Here is a 20,111-nt window from a genome sequence, read left to right as displayed (position 1 = left end):
CTGTCAAGTCAATGTCATTGGACTTGATCTGGCTATCCTTGTAGAAGAAAAGATTTTGTGTTCAAGGACCCCATCAGTGGAGCCTTCCTGATGGTTTTTAGTGGCTTTGGATACCTCAGATCTTTGGTTACTTATTGCTTTTGAGAAGGGCTACATGCCCAGACCAATGACAGTGTGATTTTAGGCGTACCCTTGAACTTCAGTTCTCCTCTGACCGGATTTTGTGGACGTTGGACAGGAAAGGGAAGGACATCTGCAGTTATTGTCTTCTGTTGTGTGCCAGGCACTTTACATGCTTTATCCCTTCTAATCTTCCTGACAACTCTGGCAGGTAGGTGGCACACCCCTACTTTACAGATTGTTCAAGAGGATGGTGGAGCTGGGTTTTGAGCATCATGAGCAATGCTTTTTCCATTGTTCATGATGCCCCACCTAAGAAACCTGTGAAACAGGTTGCCTTCGCAATAGGAAATGGCCTGGCTTCTGTGCCCCTCTGTGTGGGTGGGAAGTTATGCCGAGGTGTGCAGAAATGCCAGCTGCAGTGTTTGCCATTCATCAAACAAGGGTGGGACAACGCTCTCAGTGCTGGCCTTCATCCAGTTTGTATGCTTTTCATCATATTTAATGTCAGGAAAAAACTCTTACCTGTGGTGTCTTTTTTTCTGTCACTGACCCATTCTCCAGTTCTCTGACATCAACTGGATGTCCTGCAGATGAGTCCTGTTCTCACATCAGTGACTAGAGCTTGCTGTCCGCTCACAGATTGTCCTCACCTTGGGTGCTGCCCACTGTCATGGTCCACTCAACTACAAATTCTGGTTAGGCAATTTGCTAGAAAGATTCCCATAGAGTTTAAGGAAAAACTTCATTTATGTTTACTGGTTTATTAAAAGGGTACAACTCAGGAACAGCCACACAGGAGACAGCGGGGCTGGGGTGGGCAGGGGGAGGGCAGAGTCCACCCCTCTCCTTGTACCACCCTCCCAGTTCACCAGTGCGTTCAGCAGCACCAATTCCCAAACCCTGTTGTTGGGACTTTTGTGTAAGTTTCATAATTAGGTGTGATTTAAATCACTGGCCTTTAGAGATTGAACTCAGTCTCTAGCCCCTGCCCCTTCCTGGAGGTTGGGGGCTGGGCTGAAAATTCCACACTCTGTCTCACTAGCTTACAGAAGTTGCTCTTAGCACTCAAGAGTTTTTGGGCCTCCGCCTGGAACCAGGGATAAAGACCAAATACTTATTTTTTATTATACCACATTACCAAACATTAGGAAGTTGGTTTTTAAAAATAATTTTCTAGTTCTTATGTGCTCAAATCCTTTATTTTTCGGAATAAAAGACCATTATATTATAAAGCTCATGTTTGACTAGTTGAGGAACTCCAAAAAATAATTTCAGAAAAAATTTTAACTATCCCTCAGGCTGATAAGCAAATATCCTCCTATATAATAAAGAGCTAATATGCAAATGGTTGTTTCGCCCTCACACCCTCAAGCCGGAACAGCTCAGACACTCAACACTGGGGAGAGGAATGGGGACCAGCTAAGCACAAATGAGCTCACAAGAGAGGAATGAGGACCAGCCAGGCTGTGGCCCGGGAGAGGGACAAGCTGCCCGCCCCACAGTCCTGGATGCCAGTGGCTGCTCCTGTGCCTCCCGCTGGGAGAGGGACAAGCGGCCTGCCCCTCAATCCCCTGCGGCTGCAGCCAGCCTGTGTGAAACCGGCCCGGGTCCTGGGTGCCTGCAGCCGGCCAGAGGGAGGGAAGCCTAGTTCTTGGGTGCCTGCGACCAGGTGGAGGAGGGAATCCTGGGTTCTGGGTGTGGGATGAGGCAGGATGGTTAGGGGAATCAGGCCAGCAGGGGAGCAGTTAGGGGTGATCAGGCAGGCAGGCAGAGGTGATTAGGGGCGATCAGGCAGGTGAGCTGATAACAGCCAGTGGCCCCGGATTGTGAGAGGCTGTCGGACATTCCCCAAGGGGTCCCAGATTGGAGAGGGTGCAAGCTCAGCTGAGGGAACCACCCCCCTGTGCATGAATTTTGTGCACCAGGCGTCTTAATAGCTTCGTAAGAAAATTGCATTTCTACACTTTGAAGGAGTGATTCAGCAGGCAGTACTTAATTATTTTGATTTTTACCATCAGTACCTTCAAAACTATATCATCTACCTGATTCGGCTATTCATTGTTTGGCTAATTGTTAGTCTATTTGAAGTCTTGTTGCAAGTAGGGAGGACACTGCTAGTTGCTGTCATTTTTAGAAGATGTTATGTTTATTTATCACATCCAACCCCATTTTATACTTGACATCAGCAGATGACCACATAGCATAACTCTGGGTTGATTAGAATTTTTTATTTAAAATATTTATTTAATTATTTAGATTAAACAAAGTTGGAGTGAGAATTTACAGGCATAATCTTTGTTCTGATCTGTGCACCTTTGTCTTTATGGTCTTGGAGGAGCACACATTCAAGGGACTCACTGGCTTGAAAGTGCACAGGAGTCTGCACACGTGCTGCGAGCTCATTACAGCTGTTCATTGAAGCTGGGTTGTCTCAGGCAGAACTCCAGGGGGACTGCTCCAGGTCGCAGGGGCTCCCACAAAGATTTCTCTCTAGTCAGCATCTCGCCTTAAGGGCAAGGGGCCACTCATTTAAGCCTGGCCGCCATCATAATCCCATTACTTGTTTCTTTTGGTTTCTGATTCCCACTCTGGACCATAAGTTCCTGACATCACTGTTAAGCTTAGATAGGAAACGCTGCTGGAAAGCCAGAACGATGACATTTCCTGTGGAAGTCCATGTAGGGATCACAAGCAGTGGGGATTCTGCCTCCTGGAGGACCTGTGGCAATGCCTGGGACATTTTGGCTGTCACACGAGGGGCTGCTACTGGCGCTGACGAGTAGAAACAGGGCTGCTGCTAACACCCTGCGGTGCCCAGGACGGCCTGGTGACAAGGGTTATCGGCCCAGATGCCAGGGGTGTTGAGTTGAGAAACCCTGTCCTGTAATAACTTAGTTACTGTGTAGATGAGAATACCTCTTCTCTAAGCTCATCCAGTCCAATTTAATTGGGCAGAATAGTCCTGCTTCTCTGAAAGTGAGTCTCAAGCAGACAAACTGGGTGAGGTGAAGGGACGCTTCTGTGAAAGAAACTCCTTCTAAAGCATACGTCTTGACCAGGAACGTGAGCCTGCGGGAGCTGCCCAGGCCCAGCTGCCCCACACAGAAGCCAGGAGGTGCTTGGCTGGGGGCCTCAGCCAGTGTCCGTTGCCTGCTCAGGTAACACAGTTTTGTGGTGGACAGTGGAGCCAGCCACCCCTTGCAGAACTGGATGTAAGCAAGGCTGTGCAAAACCCTTGGAGCTTTAGGAGTCGACAAAGTCCACATTCTATCTGTTGGACTGCCTGCAATGGACATTTATGATTCATCTGTATCCGTGCCAGGCAATGAAGTCATTCATTGTCCTGGTTTTATGAAACTTTCTGTCTTCCTGGGATGGTTGACACTGAACATGCAAGTATGTAGTTTTTTTTTTAGTTCAGTGGTCATAGATGTTTCTGAAGAGAGGGTGTTAGAATGGGGTTCTCAACCTGGTGTAGAAGTTCAAAGGAACCGTAGTTGAAATGTTTAGGCAAGAATTGAATTAACCAGGTGAAGAGGAAGGGAGAAGGTGGTGATAAACCTAGGGAACAGAACAGGTGCCCTGGGAGGCAGCAGGGAGAGGAGCCGCCGGTGTTAGTGGGGTGGTAGGGACTGTCCTGAGGGGAGGCTGTGGCAGAATGGGCTCATCATGCAGAGCTTCCTAAACCAGATTGAGCTTTTTGGATTTTATCCGAAGGCTTCTGGGAAGTGACGTGATCAGATTTGGATTAAGAATTTGCATTTTTAAAGAAGCTTGCTTTCACACTTCAAATTTCAAAATACTTTTAATTTCTGGAAATAAAAATTGAGATGTCTATATGTGTATTTTTTTAAATAACAGCTTTATTGAGATATACTTCATATACCATAAGATCCATCCTTTTAAAATATACAATTCTGTGCTTTTTAGTGCTGTACATTCACAGTGTTGTGCAGCCATCCACTCTGTCAGAACATTTCCATTGCTCCAAAAAGAAGTCCCCTGCCCATGAGCAGGTACTCCGATGGCTCTCCCGCAGCCCCTGGCACTCACAATCTTTTTTTAAAATCTTGGTTGTTGAAAGCATTACATTTATCCCCTTTAACTAGCTCTAGCCTGCCCCAGGCCTTCACCACCCTTAAAAAAAAAAAAAAAAAAAAAAATATATATATATATATATATATATATTTATATATATATATATATATATATATATATATATATATATATATATATATATTATTGATTTTACACAGAGAGGAATTGAGAGGGACAGAGAATTAGAAATGTTGATGAGAGAGAAACATCAACCAGCTGCCTGTTGCACACCCCCCACTGGGGATGTGCCCGCAAGCAAGGTACATGCCCTTGACCCGAATCGAACCCGGGACCTTTCAGTCCGCAGGCCGACGCTCTATCCACTGAGTCAAACCGGTCCTGGCTCACCACCATTGGTTATGCATATATGCATACAAGTTCTTAGGTTGATCCCTTTCCCCCATACTCTTACCCCACCCTCCCTCTGAGATTCAACAGTCTGTTTCATGCTTCTATGTCTCTGGATCTGTTTTTTTCATGAGTTTATTTTGTTCAAAATAAAAGTAAAAAAATAAAAAAAGATATGGCAGAGCCCGTCTATTCCCCCTGCTGGTTCACTAACTCTAAATGCAAATGGAAAACACTTATTATGGAAGATTAAATTTCAGACACAGTTAAAATTCTTGAATTTTGTTCTGAAAAGTGTATTTCTGGAAATCTGATTCTTAGCATGTGATTATGTTATCTTCTTATTGATCACAGTGTGGCCTGGAGTAACTGCATAATCTTTCTCAAGCACGTTTTGCCCTGTCTGTAAGAATGTCTTATGATCTGGTAAAGCACACTCAATAGTTTAATGGTGTATATGGACCACAGGAAGAAAAGGCAGCATAATCTGGTCTCTAGAGGGTTAAATGTTGATGCTTATTCTGCCACTGAATTGTCTGCTGGTTTTGAGTTAAATGAGTTAAATCATTGCTTCATCTGACTGCTCTCTGACCTGAGAACAGGGTTCACAGTGCTGGGTATGGCTTCTGTGCTCATCCCAGTGCAGGAGAGGCCAGCAGAGGTTCCCTAACCTCAGAGTCCAGAGGCTACAGTTGTGTGTTTTCATTTTCTTCCTTTTTTTCCAGTGGTACGTGTGCAACAGAGAGAAATTATGTGAATCACTCCAGGATGTGTTTGTTCAGAGTTACCTCGACCAAGGAACACAGATCTTCTTAAACAACAGCATTGAGAAATCGGGCTGGCTGTTCATCCAGCTGTATCACTCCTTTGTGTCATCGGTCTTCAGCCTGTTCATGTCCAGAACATCTATCAATGGGTGAGTGGCTTCTGGGCGCCTTTTCTTCGCCCTTGTGGAAAAGAAGAAAGAGAAAGGAAAGGAGGTCTCATTCAGGACGTTGACCACCTCGGCAGTGAGTCAAAATTCTTGGCACTAGGTCTAGTGTCTCAGCCTTGTTTTTCAAGTTCACCACAACGACAGCCTCATTCGACAACCCCATTCGTCTTAGTCTGCGTTTCTCCTCTGGGAAGTACTGAGAGCAGTGCTTCCCAACTCTGATGTGCGCAGGACTCACCTGGTTCAAATGCTAAACTGAGCCAGTAGGTCATAGGTGGGGCCTGGGAGTCTGCATGTCTAGTGGGTGATGTTGCTGCTGCTGATGAAGGGGGTGTAGCACCATACTTGACCCCAAGCCCTTGTCATAGATGGGCTGAGGAGTCAGATCTTGGCCTTAAGCACCTGTCCCAGGAGTTAGTTTCTGGGGGCATCTGATCTGCCCCAAGCCATGGGAGTTGGCTTCTTGCAAATGAAGGTCCTGTATCTGTTCTTATGTGATGTCTAGGCTCAGCAGACTTCTCTAAACTTAAAATGGAAGTCTCTATTCCTAGAGTGGCTCTCTCACTTAAACTTCTAGAAAAGGCTTAGGAATGTTTTTTATCCTCCTTTGGCCACATTTTTAAACAGCCCAACGCCCAAGAACCCAGAATGCCAAGGAGAAAAGCCAGTGGGACCATTTAAAGCTACTGGTTCTTTATGGTTGTTCTTCCCCACTGAGGTTTGAAGCCAGCTTCTACTGAATGTCTGCGTCCCCAGTCTATCATCTGGTCCTTAAGTATCGGGTCTAGTAATAATTAATGTCGTTTTTAAACATTCGTTTAAAATCTTGCTTGGCATTGACTTGTATTGACATAACCTTTAAACACGTGGTATCTACAGAACGTGTGAAGTGCAATTAACAAGTTTTGCTTGAAAAAGTTTGTGTTTGGTTTGGCTTTTGTTGCAAAACTAGGGCTAAGAAGATGGCGGATGAAGAGCATATTCGGCACTGCATGCTTTACGAGTTCCAATTAGGAAGAAAAGCAAGTGAGGCTGCAAAAAACATCTGTAGTGCTCTTGGTCAAGATGCAGTTAGTGCCAGAAAATGCCAGCGTTGGTTTGAGAAATTTCGCGAGGGAAATTTTTCGTTAGATGACAAGAGTGGTCGAGGCCATGTGTCCAATTTTGATCAAGAAGCTCTTCAAGCTCTTTTGGTGCAAAATCCTCAAATTACCCAACAAGAGCTTGCGACAACTTTAAATTGTTCACAAAAAACAATTTCCAATCAATTGCGTGCACTTGGCAAAGTCCAAAAGTTTGGAAAATGGGTTCCTCATGAGTTGACCAACAACAACCGTAATCAAAGAGTCACAATTTGCAGTTCACTCCTCTCTCGTCAAAACCGTTTGCCATTTTTAGAGCAAATTGTTACCGGAGATGAACAATGGGTGCTGTATGTTAATTTGAAAAGGCGGCCTCAATGGTTGGACAAAAATGAGGCTCCGCAGCCCACGCCAAAACCTGACTTGCATGTGAAAAAAATAATGATGTGTGTTTGGTGGAATTTTAAAGGAATTCTTCATTATGAACTTTTACCATCTAACCAAACCATTACAAGTGCAGTGTATAGTGCCCAATTGGAAAGGTTAGCCCAAGCTTTAATAGAAAAAGAACCCGCGCTGATTAATCAGAAGGGCGTAATTCTTCACCACGATCACGCATGACCGCATACTGCAAGAATCACTGCTGAAAAACTGCGCCAGTTGGAATGGGAAGTTCTCCCTCAACCTGCATATTCTGCTGATATTGCCCCTTCCGATTACCATTTGTTTCGTTCTTTGCAAAACTTTCTTCTTGGAAAAAAATTTAATAATGAAGAATGCCTCAAAAATGCATTGACCGAATTTTTTGCATCAAAATCACAAGAATTTTACAACAGAGGGATTAAAATGCTTCCTGAGCATTGGGCACAAGTAGTAGAAAACAAGGGCAACTATATTGTTGATTAAATTTTGTTGTATTGTTTAAATAAATTTGATTTTAAAAAAGTATTATAAAACGACATTAATTATTACTAGACCTAATATGTTTTTAGGTTCCTTGAGTCATTTCTCAAGATTTCTTACTTAGTTTTCTTCATCGCTTGTGTGAAATTGGCTGAAGTCTGCTTCGGCAAACAGTTATTATTTTTGTATTGGTAGTTGAATTTCTACAATGTGGTCTGACATTTTGTTTCAAGATTGGCTACATTGAATTTCTGTTCTATTCCATTTATCTTTTCATTGAAAAGCAGACAAGTCACTTAAGCAGTGATTTTTAAACTTTTCGAGGTCCTGTACTTCTTTGAAAGCTATAAAAGGTAGGAATCCTCTTTTCATAGACCTTACATTCAACATTTTGCATGTAATTTGGGGTAAGTTCAAATTCTGAGTTGCTTCCCCCTCCCTCTACCCCATTGGATTCTGCTTAAAATTCCCTGTGTATGGAACTTCACGGTTTGGTTAAAGTGAGAGAGTGCAGTTAATAAATCCTTTTTGGGCTTCCCTTATTTACAGCTCTTAGCCTTCTTTTTAACCCTCACCCCCTCCCTACTCAAAACAAAACCACTCTTGCCCTGTGTCCTTATTCTCAGCTGAAAGCTTACTTTTAGTCCCTGTTACTTCCATCCATTGTAGTGTTAGATTGTTACCATGAGTGGATATCTCTCTCAGAAGCAATTACTAGGGCACCTTCTTGAATAAGAAGATGAGATGCTTATCAACCTTCCTTTGTGATGGAAGGGGAAGGCCAGGTAAGGAGAGACTTGGTGGATGTATTGGCGTTGATTTTATAAGGAAGATGTTTATAAGGAGGCCCACCTCCTCTGCAGATTCTGGAGTCTGGAAGGGACTTAGATTGTGACCAGAGAACATAGGATGCTTATTCAACACTTAAAAACATTTTTATGGACATCATTAACTTTGGGGATTAAAGGCAAAATAGAGAGCCAGACCTCTCCATGACATGTACTAGTATTTGCTGGAACCTGGGTTGAGCTAGGTCAGTGTGTCGACATTTTAAGGGGGATAATTCTTCACTGTGTAGACTGTCCCACACATTGCAGGAAGTATGACTTTTCTGGTCTTGTCTACCCCCTTCTCCCAATGACCCTTGGATGGCAAAGTTTGTCTGGGCTCAATGAATTTTGATTTCTTTTTCACAGTTTTAATTTTTTTAAATATATATTTTAATGATTTTTTTTTTACAGAAAGGAAGAGAGAGGGATAGAAAGTTAGAAACATCGATGAGAGAGAATCATCGATCAGCTGCCTCTTGCACAACACCTATTGGGATGTGCCCGCAAGCAAGGTACATGCCCTTGTTTTTGGCCACAGTTTTAATTTTAAATATATATATATCTTATTGATTTTTTACAGAGAGGAAGGGAGAGGGCTATAGAGTTAGAAACATTGATGAGAGAGAAACATCGATCAGCTGCCTCTTGCACACCCCCTACTGGGAATGTGCCTGCAACCAAGGTACATGTCCTTTACCAGAATCGAACCTGGGACCCTTCAGTCCACAGGCTGACGTTCTATCCACTGAGCCAAACCTGTCAGGGCAGTTTTAACTTTTTTTGTGGAGCCTCAGTTGGTGATGATCTTTGGAAGTAGGGCCATGCCTCTCTCTCTGGTGCCTTTTTTTAGATGAAGAGCAGTGAGATGACCTCCTGAGCTCTGACCTCAGATGACCTCTAGCTCTAGAATTTTATGATTATTTGTTAAGATTTGCTGCATCCCTGGCCAAGGAAGTGTGTTGTTTTATAACTGGAAACATTTAAGCCAAAGAACTATTATGCACTTGACTGTTGGTCCTTTGCTAGCCAGCACTAACACTGGCCACATGCAGCCCCAGTCCTGCTGCCGCTACCTCAGCACCCTCCTTGCTCTGACAGGTTCCCGAGTGAGACTCTGTGTAGCTATTTCCGTAAGTCCAGTTCTTTTTCTCAGGCTTGCTCTCTGCAGCCTGTTTTCCCACTAGAACATATGAACAATTGACAATTAAAAACAACTTGTCTTAGATAAAATTAAGTGTAGAAAAATGGCGGTAGAGTAAGTGGATGTTCCCAGGTCCAAACTGGAATTACAACTGAAATAAGAAAGAAAACATCCTGAATAATCAACTTAAGACTAGCTGGTAACCCTGATAACCAAGGCAGGCATGTGGAGACCACATAGAGACTAGTAGGAAGGGCGGAGGCACAAAGGGCTGGACAGGCTGCCACAGACAGCACTGAAGTTTGGAAAGGTGCCTCAGCGGTGGGGGTTTGCCACTGAGAGCTTTGGGATCTGATCCCCAAGCTGGGATCCCCAGCAGAGAGCTCCAGAACTGAGAAAGTTGCCCACATAACATCTGGCTGTGAAAAGTAACAGGGTTGCTATTGCCAGGGAAAGGTGGTTAGAAATGCAGGCACCCTCTTAAAGGACCTAGTACACACAAAATTCTGTGTGCAAACACTCACTTTGTGTTCTGGCAGAGGGAGGGCAGACTGGACTGAAGCTATGTGAGCAAAAGCCGGGCCAAGGGCAGATGGCTCCCGAGCTGCTGAGCGGACAGAAAGGCCCTGGGGGCACCCGGATCACTGTACACATTCTGTGGGTTCCACTTCATGTAGAAAAGTGTGAGGTCCCTGGTCTAGACCAGCCATGATTTGAGAGCCAGAAAACCAGTTCTGATTGGAGTGTGTGATTTCCACGAGGCTTCCAGGAGGCTTGGCGTAAGCTGTGCCTTCTTTCCAGGGCTCTGTTGCCCCTTAGCGCCCCAGTCTGTTTTCCAAAGGCATTGCTATGATTTTGAAAGTTTTTTTTAGTATCCTTAGAAATAATAGGTCCCATCAATTGTATATAAATTGACACAAGTATGAACCTACTTTTTAGATGCAAATTAATTGATATTACAAGGACCACTATTTTTTTCTTTTGTCTTAAAAATAAATCATACTACAACTATTTTTTCTTACTATTTGTATAGTTTCATAAAGGCTTCTTTTTCATATTTGGTGTTTCTGCTTTGTATTGTTGGCTAGTGCTGTGGCCTGTTTCTGTTGGCCTGCCATCTTTTTAACCTAATAAACATGTTTTCTGTTACTCCTTCCTATTTTGAAATAAATTTTTCACATTCATCTTTTCTTGGTCATTTTTCTCTTCCCTTCTCATACTTTTCCCTTTCCATCTTTAAAAAAAAAAAAGATATTTTATTGATTTTGGAGAGGAAGCGAGGAAAGAGATAGAAACATCAATAATGAGAGAGAATCATTGATTAGCTGCCTCCTGCATGCCCCCTACTGGGGATTGAGCCTGCAACCCAGGCATGTGCCCTTGATCAGAATCGAACACAGGATCTTTCAGTCTGCAGGCCGATGCTCTATCTACTGAGCAACACCAGCCAGGGCCTCCCTTTCATCTTTTATTCCTCACCTCAAAGACAAATGATGCTACCTGGAGTTATTTCCTTATTTTACAAACATTGCTTTTTAACCATGATATAAATCATATAAAATATCATATATATTTTAATCATATAATCATACAAACTAAACATTTTGTAAGTTCAAAGAACTGTTGGTGCTGAGTCCCATGCCACTCTGTGTGTGTGTGTGTGTGTATGGGCTGTGCTTCCCTTGTGCTGACTCTTCCATGTTGTCCTTTTTTTCCAGGTTGCTCGGAAGAGGTTCAATGTTTGTGTTTTCCCCAGATCAGTTTCAGAGACTGCTTAGAATTAACCCAGACTGGAAAACCCATAGACTTCTCGACTTAGGTGCTGGAGATGGAGAAGTCACAAAAATCATGAGCCCGCATTTTGAAGAAATTTATGCCACTGAGCTGTCTGAAACGATGATATGGCAGCTTCAGAAGAAGAAATACAGGTATAACTGTTAGTCATGATTTGGGCTGTTTTTCTTGATTGTAGGTGTCTTGCTTCTTGAGAGCATATTATTTAATGATATGCATCAGAAACAATTTTCCATGATTAGGAACTAAAAAGAACAACTTTCCACATTACAGTGAAGTGGACTTGAGAGAGAAGTCCGCTTTCCTTGGCAGAGTTGGGACTATTGGGAGGAAGAGAGCAGGTGGGAGCCAGCTTGGAAAGAGATCAGATGTAGGGGCTCGTTGCCTGGTTAGAATCTGGCATTCTGAAATAGTTTAATGAAAAAAAAAATCCATTGTAATAATCTATAATATAGAATTTACTGTCCTATTCATTCCTGAGTGTGTGGTTCGGTGGGGTTAAGCACATTCACATTCACGTTGTTGTGTAACCATCCAGAACTTCTTCATTTTCCCAAGCGGCTTCGTACCCATTAAACACTTAACTCCCACTCCTTCTCCCCAGCTCTTGGCAGCCACTATTCTACTTTCTGTCTCTACAAATTTGACTACTCTAGGTACCTCAAATAAAAGGAATCTTACCGTATTTGTTCTTTGTGACTGGCTTATTTCACTTACAATAGTACCTTCAGAGTTCATCCATGTGTAGCAGGTGTCAGAAACCTCTCCTTTTGCACCCCTTCATCTGTCAGTGGACACTTGGGCTGTCCCCACCTTTCGGCTGTTGTGATAGTGCTGCTGTGAACCTGGGTGTACCCATACCTGTTAGAGTCCCTGCTTTCACTTCTTTTGAGTATATACCCAGTGGAATTGTTGGGTCATGTGGTAGTTCTATGTTTAACTTTTTTGAGAAAGACATGTTTGTACTGATTCTTATAGAGAGGAAGGGAGAGGAAGAGGGAGAGAGAGAAACATCCATGTAAGAGAGAAACATTGATTGGTTGCCTCCTGCATGCGCTCCAGCCAACCTGGGATGGAGCCTGCCACCCTGGCATGTGCCCAGACTGGAATCGAACCGTGAGCTCCTGAGCCACACTGATCGCTGTTTAACTTTCTAAGGAATTTTTTCCCATAGCTGCTACACCAATTTGCAGCAGTGTACAAGAGTTTCAGTTTCTCTACATCTTCGCCAATACTTATTTTTTCCCTTTCCCTCCCTCCCTTTCTCTTCCCTACCTTCTTTTCTCTTCCCCCTCTCTCTCTTCCCTCCTTCCCTCCCTTCTTTTCTTATAATAGCCATCCTAATGAACATGAAGTGTCAAATCTTGGTTTTAAGACCATCCGTTGGCTTGGGAGACTTTGGAAGAAGGCTCTTTGCTCAGTATGGCTTCCGTTGAATGGGAGCAAAGGGGGCTGAGTATAGAATGAGGAGGTGGGAAGTGGGGAAGACCTAAAGGAAGCTGGGCTTCGCCTGAGAAAGGAGAAAGAATTATATACTCTCTTTCCTACCCACCTAAGTTTCTGCTTATACAGTGTGTCCGCGGAGCTCCCGGAGCAGGACAAAGCAGCTCTGAGAGTATTGGCAAACACAGAGATGTTCAGCCTAGGGAGGAGGAGGCCCTGTAAGAAAGGGGTGGAAGGGAACGTTACTGCAAACGGATATCCAATGGGATTTTTCATGGAAGAAGGGAGCACGTGTGTATACGATCCGATCCGGCACAACTGGGCCTTAGAAGTTGAGTTAGAGGTCAAGGAGATTGACCTTCCTCCCAGCTCCAGCATCTAAGTCCTTGTCATCCTCTGAGTTTAAAAAGCTGTTAGGGGTGTCATAGGACTGATTCATAAGACCTCCCTTAGCTCCAGCTATCTGTCATTGATAAATCCTCCTAGGTCTGTGTGGTGATAATGAAACCATATTCCTTCATTTAGAAATTAACATTTCAAATGTCTGACCTTTGTTGTAACAGTAGCTTAAGTCATGCTGAAATTCCTAATCTGACTCTCCGCCCACTTTTAAAAAATCTGTGTTTTGAAAGTAAGTGTGGGAAGCAAAGTGAGTTTTCCCCAAGCAGCCCTCAAGATATGTTTAGAATTTTCTAGGTTATCTCTGCTATATCATGAAAGACTTTTTATCAGATTCCTTTTTTTTAAAATCCTCCCTGTAGCCATGTTCATTGATCTTTAGAGAAAGATTGAGAGAAAAACATTGGTTGCCTCCCACACATGCTCCAACAGGGGATTGGACCTATGTATGTGTTCTGACCGGGAGTTGAACCTGCAGCTTTTGAGCCACCTGGCCAGGGCTGGGGATCCTTTTCCTGTCCATTGTAACAGGTATCGCCTACCACATTCTGATTGCTGTAACCAAGCAGGAGGAGTAAAGAAGATATAAAATGCCGTGATGTGTGGCTGAAAAAGACCTGATATTAAATCTCCCCCTTTCTATGGGTAAAATTTTGTAAAGCACTCGGAGTGTTCTTTGAGAAAAAGAGGGCGGGAGAGAGGGAGAGATTGAGGGCTGTGGTGGTGTGTAGACTGTGCTCTGCATGAGCTCACGGCGTTAATGGGGTGTCCTGTGCTTTCTCTCCCATAAAGGTATTTAGACGTGAGAATCTTAAAGTGTGAAGTAGTATCTCTCTTCTGGAAACAGATATGCTCAACAGGTCATAGGTTGAAAATGGGAATTATCTGTACCACCCCCAGCTTTTCTTAAAATTAGGAGAGGGTGAAGACCTGGGTGGGGGTAGTAACTGGGACGAAGGGATAAAGAGGGGAATGGGAGACATCTGTAATACTGTCAACAATAAAAAACATTTGTTTAAATAGGGACACTAGGAATAGAAACCATAAATATGTATTTTATGATTAAATTCCAGTTTATGTAGAAAGTAGGACTCTTTATTAACTGATGTTCAAGGATTTGATGCTTTAGTTTTATAATCATTTTTATCATATTGTCATAATTATTAAGTAATGATTAGCTCTTGAAAAGAAAATTTTATATGTTTTGAGATTTGGAAATAGGTGAAATGCTAAATTTAAGAAAATATGGTAGCTATTTTTCTCTTGCCCTGACTCTCTTATTTCTACAAATATAGCTTATAACTGAAGATTTTGAATTCACTTTGAATTAGAAGACAAAGTTAGAGCCTTTACTGGCATCTCAGTTATTTTTAAAGGTGTCTTTAAGGGAGTTTTGTATCAATCCAGTTCTTTCTGATTTTTCCAGAGTGCTCGGTATAAATGAATGGCAGAATACAGGGTTCCAGTATGATGTCATCAGCTGCTTGAATTTGCTGGACCGCTGTGATCAGCCCCTGACTTTGTTAAAAGATATCAGAAGTGTCTTGGAGCCAACTAGAGGCAGGGTCATCCTTGCCCTGGTCTTGCCCTTCCATCCCTATGTGGAAAACGGTGAGTGTGGTCAGGCCGTTCTCCCCAGCATAGGTGCTTATTGGTGTTTGTGATTCTGTTTCTTGGAATGGCCTGAAAAATACTTCCTTGATGAATGTTCATCTCGGCATGGATTGTTTTGTTTTGTTTTGTTGTGAATCCTCATCCGAGAATATTTTTCTATTGATTTTTAGAGAGAGTGGAAGGCAAGGAGAGAAATATCTATGGGAGAGAGATACATTGATCTGTTGCCTCCTATATGTGGCCCAGTTGGGGCCAAGGGTCAAACCTGAAACCCAAGTACATGCCCTTGACTGGGAATTGAACAGCCAGGGATTGATGTGGCTGTCATAGAACTCTAGTCCCTTTGCAGTGGTAATAATTTGTGCTCAGTCAGGTCTGCCCACTCCAGATGGGAAGCCTACTGTGGGCCCACATTTTCTGCTGTTAAATGGAGCTTGCACCATATGTTAGCTTACAAGCTGAGCCAAGCTATAAACGATGCCTTTAAATCTTCCCATATACACTTGCAGAATGTTGCAGCTGTTTTGTATTAAATTTCTTGTCCCAGACTCTAAAAATGATAATTGCTGTCACCTCTTTTTTCCTTTTGTGTTCCAGCTTGTATCATTTCTTTGTGTAACGTTTGGTTTTTCCATTGTTGGTCTAGTCTTCAGCACTACTGAAGGGAGAGTAGATGAGAAGAAATGGTTTGGTTCTGTTCGTTCAGATGCACCATGGCTAGTGGCAGCAGTTCACACTGACTCAGTTTCAGCTAGTGTGGTTTGTGTTTCAGGTCATGTTGAAAGTTATATGACTTTAAGACTCTCTTGCATTTTTGTAAGTTAATGTACAGCAATATAAAATTATCTCTCTATATAAAAGCCTAAACAACCATTATGACTAGTTGACCAAATGATTGGTTGACCAAACGACTGGTTGACAGGTCGCTATGACACACACTGACCACAAGGGGGAAGATGCTTAAGCAGGAGCTGCCCCCTGGTGATCAGTGCGCTCCCACAGCCAACCTCTTGTGGCTGACCAACTTCCCATGGTCCCTCCCCTTGGCTGTCCGACTCTGATCTCTGGCCAGGCTGAGTGACCCCACCTGTGCATGAATTTGTGCACTGGGCCTCTAGTTTATTGTATAAGTAATACATGTTAATATTTTTAAATCTTTAGGTATTTATTTATTTTTTTACTGCCTAGCTCAGCCTGGATTCAAAACTTTTAAGAGCTTGCAGACATTTTAAAGAAACCCATTGTTTTGTAAGCATTGTGATGAGTGGATGTCTGTGAAGATCTGTGGGTCTTTTTTGCCGCTCACTAGCTCCTTCATTTCTTCTTGTTTTTATTTCCCGCCTCAGGTTTGACTCTTTATATTTAATACGTGTCTTAACATTTACCAAATGGTTTTAGATTTGTGTTGATGATAGAAAAATGGAGGGTGGGAAAGAAAAATAGACATATGTTTCCTCCCCCATGTCTATTTTTACATCCCTGTTGTTGAACCGTCTGTCATGGTAAAGAAAAAGCTGCTTTAGGCGTTAGTGCCCCTGTATCATACACGTGTGCAGTACAGTGAGCGTCCTCGGGGTGACTGCCACACCTGTGACCGAGCCTCGGCCCGCCTCTGCGGCAGTCACGCTCATCAGGCGTAAGCCTGGCTTGCTGGGTCCTGTTGGGCAACCACTCGACAGAAACTTGAGTGCAACTTCCTGGCATAGGGGAGGCGGAAGCACACGGGGAGAAATACCAGTTTGACCATGACTTTTATTTCCTTGTGCTTCCTACACCAAATATTGAGAGGAAGTCACATTGGACAAGAGGGCGGTTTCCAGTTAGGAGTAACACAGGTTCCTTGATGGTGGTTACAAGGGATGTTGTTGAATGCCAGGCTTCTGCGTGACACACAGCACCTGCTGTGAGAAGCGTGGGTGCTGTGGGTGCTGTGGGTGCTGGAGGCGCTGTCAGTTTGCAGACCCCTCCTCGCACTCTGTCATGGCTTCCTTTCTCTGGGCCACTGAGTACTAGATCCTGATGCCCTCCAAGTGGCACTGAGGACTGGGAGGTGCAACATGACCTTGCTCTGTGAGGTCATGGATACTGGGCTGCTTTGCATACCGGGCTCAATTTATCTTTTAGCAAAAAGCCATTGAATATTAAATTATTCCTTGTGTGTAATTTTTATTTGACTTGAAATTGAACCACAGTGATTTTGTTATTTAGCTTAATTGGGGGGGAAATGGAAAATTGTGTCTTTCTAATTTTAGTTTATTTGGTTTAGTGATACAGTTTTTGGATAGGGGCTATTAAATCTACTGAAACTTGTTTTAAGCATAAAAAAGTAAAGTATGTAATCAAGGAAAGGAGAATATTGCAAAAATGAAAATTTAGTGACATGTATAATTTTTTTAAAATTGTAATTTTCAGCCCTGGCTGCCTGGCTCGTTTGGAGCATTGTCCTGTGCACTAAAGGGTTGTGGGTTTAATTCCTCATCAGAGCACATGCCTAGGTTTTGGGTTCAATCCCGCGTTCAGCATTCAGATGGGAGACAACCAATCAATGTTTCTCTCTTACATCAGTGTGTCTTCTCTCTCCTCCTGCCTCTGTCTAAAATCAATAGAAATATATCCTCAGAAGAGGATTAAAAAAGTTGTAATTTCCATAAAAATGATTCATAATAAAGATTTCAAGTCACTTACCAAAACTATATAATAAATAGTTTCTCATTTCTTCCAGTTCCACAATCTTGTTCAAGTTTCTTGAATATTTTCCCAAAGATAGTCTATGCATATATATATATATGTGTGTACATGAAAACGTGAATTACATAAGTAAAGCTCATCATAAATGCTTTTGTTGCCATTTAAATATATCTAGGAATTTACTCCTTACCAGCATATGTGTGTTTGCATCATGTGAGGATGCAAGCAGTGGGTGCTGGAGCTGGTTTCACTGACTCATGGGAGCGGATTGTATTGGCAGGAACTTGGTGCCTGGTTCATGGCCATTATTGCAGGTCCCTCCCCTCAGAGCAGGCTGCTAAACGTTTCCCCGCACCTTCTGGGGGTTGATAGCATCGGGAAGCCCCTGCAGACCCCAGGGGCTGTGAATGGTAGTGACCCCAGTCTGCTTTCTGCTTCCAGAAGCAGGAGGAGCCACTGCAAATAGCTTTTACAAATCTATATCTTTATTCATTTCAGAGAGAAAGGGAGAGGGAGAGAGAGACACAGAAACATCAATGATGAAAGAGAATCATTGATCAGCTGTCATGGGGGATCGAGCCTGAAACCTGGGCATGTACCCTGACCAGGAATTGAACCATGACTCCTGGTTCATAGGTTGACACTCAGTCACCGAGCCATACAAGCCAGGCACAAGAGGTTTTAAAAAATTCTGTTTATTTTAGAAATGTGAGCCCAGAGCTGGTTAACTCAGTGATACACCCGCTCTGGTAAAGCACAGAGCTTGCTTGCTTTATCTTCCATGTTGACATTCCCCTCATAGTCACAGATGGCTGCTGTGGTGCCAAGCATCGTGTGGGCATGACAACACCTTGAAAAGGAAAGGGGTGCTCTCCCCCCATATGTTTTTGTTTGTTTGTTTTTGTTTGTTTGTTTGTTTTTTAGCAGTGAGGGAAACTTCTTCACCCATAAATCTCCCCAGCACTCTGGTTCCATTGACAAAGATGGAGACACATGCCCCAGTCCAACCAGAAACTGGCAAGAGGTCTCGGTCTGGATCTGGGTCCAGATGCAAACATGTGCTCACAGCGAAGGTGGATGGGAGCTGGCTGCCAAATGCTCTGTGCCACAGAATAGCTTCCTGCATTTAAGAAGTACATGCTGAGTGCCTTACATGCTGGGGATGCATGAGCAAAAATCATAGGAATATCCTTGCCCTCACAGGGCTTACACTCTAGTCAGAAAGACAGACAGTCATAATAGTACATGGTTGGAAATAAGTATTATGGGGGAAATAAACAAAAAGCAGGAAGGGGGATTCAGAAATTGGGGGTTGTGGTTAGGTGCTGTGATCTTGAAGAGGGTGACGAGGGAGGGGCCTCCCTGAGGGGGTGACAAAGACCAGAAGAAAGTCAGGGTTAAAGTTGTGTAGGATTTGTTCCAGGTGTGGAACTGCTAGCCCTTGACCCTGACACCATTGATTGAGTCATCATCTTTTCAACAATGCTTTGAAATGCCACCTTTATCATTGACTGAAGTCCTGTGCGTTTGGTTCTGTGGGTTAAGATGTGTCTTGTATGTCTGTACCAAACGATTTTAATTACTGTAGCTTTTCATGCATTTTAATATCACAGCATTAGTCGCCCTCAGTCAGATTTTTCTTGGCTTATTTATTTAACAGACCAATTTTAACAGTAGCTTATCTAGTTCTCCTACATTAAATTTATATCTTAATTTAGGGAGTATTGAACCTTCCTGGCTAATAATAGGATGTGCCTTTCAATTTGGTCAGTTTTTTGTTGTTTTTGTTAATCTTCATCCGAGGATATTTTTCCATTGATTTTTAGGGAGAGTAGAAGAGAGAGGGAAAAATAGAGAGAAACATTGATGTGAGAGAAACATTGATTAGTTGCCTCCTGCATGAGCCTTGACCAGGGCTGGGGCTGGGGAGGAGCCTGCAACCACATTATGTGCCCTTGACTGGAATTGAACCCAGGACCCTGTGGTCTGCTGAGCCAAACCGTCCAGGGCTGGTCAATTCTTTTATTTACATATATATATGTGTGTGTGTGTGTGTGTGTGTGTGTGTGTGTGTGTGTATATATATATATATATATATATATATATATATATGTATTTTATTGATTTTTTTTTTACCGAGAGGAGGAGAGAGGGATAGAGAGCTAGAAATGTCGATGAGGGAGAAACATCGACCAGCTGCCTCTTGCACACCCCCTACTGGGGATATGCCCGCAACCAATGTACATGCCCTTGACCAGAATCGAACCTGGGACCCTTCAGTCCGCAGACCGACGCTCTACCACTGAGCCAAACCGGTTTCAGCCAGGGCTGGTCAGTTCTTTATGTTCTGTAGTAATATAAAATTTTCTAATCGTGTGTGTGTGTGTGTGTGTGTGTGTGTGTGTGGTATTTTAAGTAGGAATTTTTTTTCTATCATAGTTTTTATTTTTAAACTTTCCCCAATTTTATTGAGGTATAGTTGACAAATAAAAATTGTACATATTTCACAGACAACAGTGTGTGGTGATGGCCAGAGGACGGGTGGGTGAGGCCTGTGTGGAGGTGGGCAAAAATGGAGGGAAATGAGGACATTTGTGTCAACAATAAAAATAAAGTTTAAAAAATTGTATATAAGGTACACAATGTGATGATTTAATATATGTATATTATGTAAGTGATTATCCACCTCCTCATATAGTTACATTTCGTATGTG

The 20,111-nt window shown here is 43.0% G+C and overlaps 1 protein-coding gene across 4 annotated transcripts in view; it reads left to right on the top strand.

The window, feature by feature from the left end:
- Positions 1-20,111, top strand: part of METTL9 (methyltransferase like 9) — a 51,704-nt gene that overhangs the window by 17,024 nt on the left and 14,569 nt on the right. For all 4 annotated transcript variants that reach the window (XM_045589358.1, XM_036460183.2, XM_036460182.2 and 1 more), the window contains exons 2-4: positions 5,295-5,485; positions 11,178-11,387; positions 14,522-14,706. In XM_045589358.1, coding sequence (XP_045445314.1) covers positions 5,295-5,485; positions 11,178-11,387; positions 14,522-14,706 — 586 coding nt within the window. The remainder of the gene's footprint in view (positions 1-5,294; positions 5,486-11,177; positions 11,388-14,521; positions 14,707-20,111) is intronic.

This window comes from Pipistrellus kuhlii, unplaced genomic scaffold (assembly GCF_014108245.1).
Source record: "Pipistrellus kuhlii isolate mPipKuh1 unplaced genomic scaffold, mPipKuh1.p scaffold_m20_p_31, whole genome shotgun sequence".
In the NCBI taxonomy this organism is placed as follows: domain Eukaryota; kingdom Metazoa; phylum Chordata; class Mammalia; order Chiroptera; family Vespertilionidae; genus Pipistrellus; species Pipistrellus kuhlii.
The sequence above is the reverse complement of the archived record's forward strand: the minus strand, read 5'-3'. Positions and strand labels throughout refer to the sequence as shown.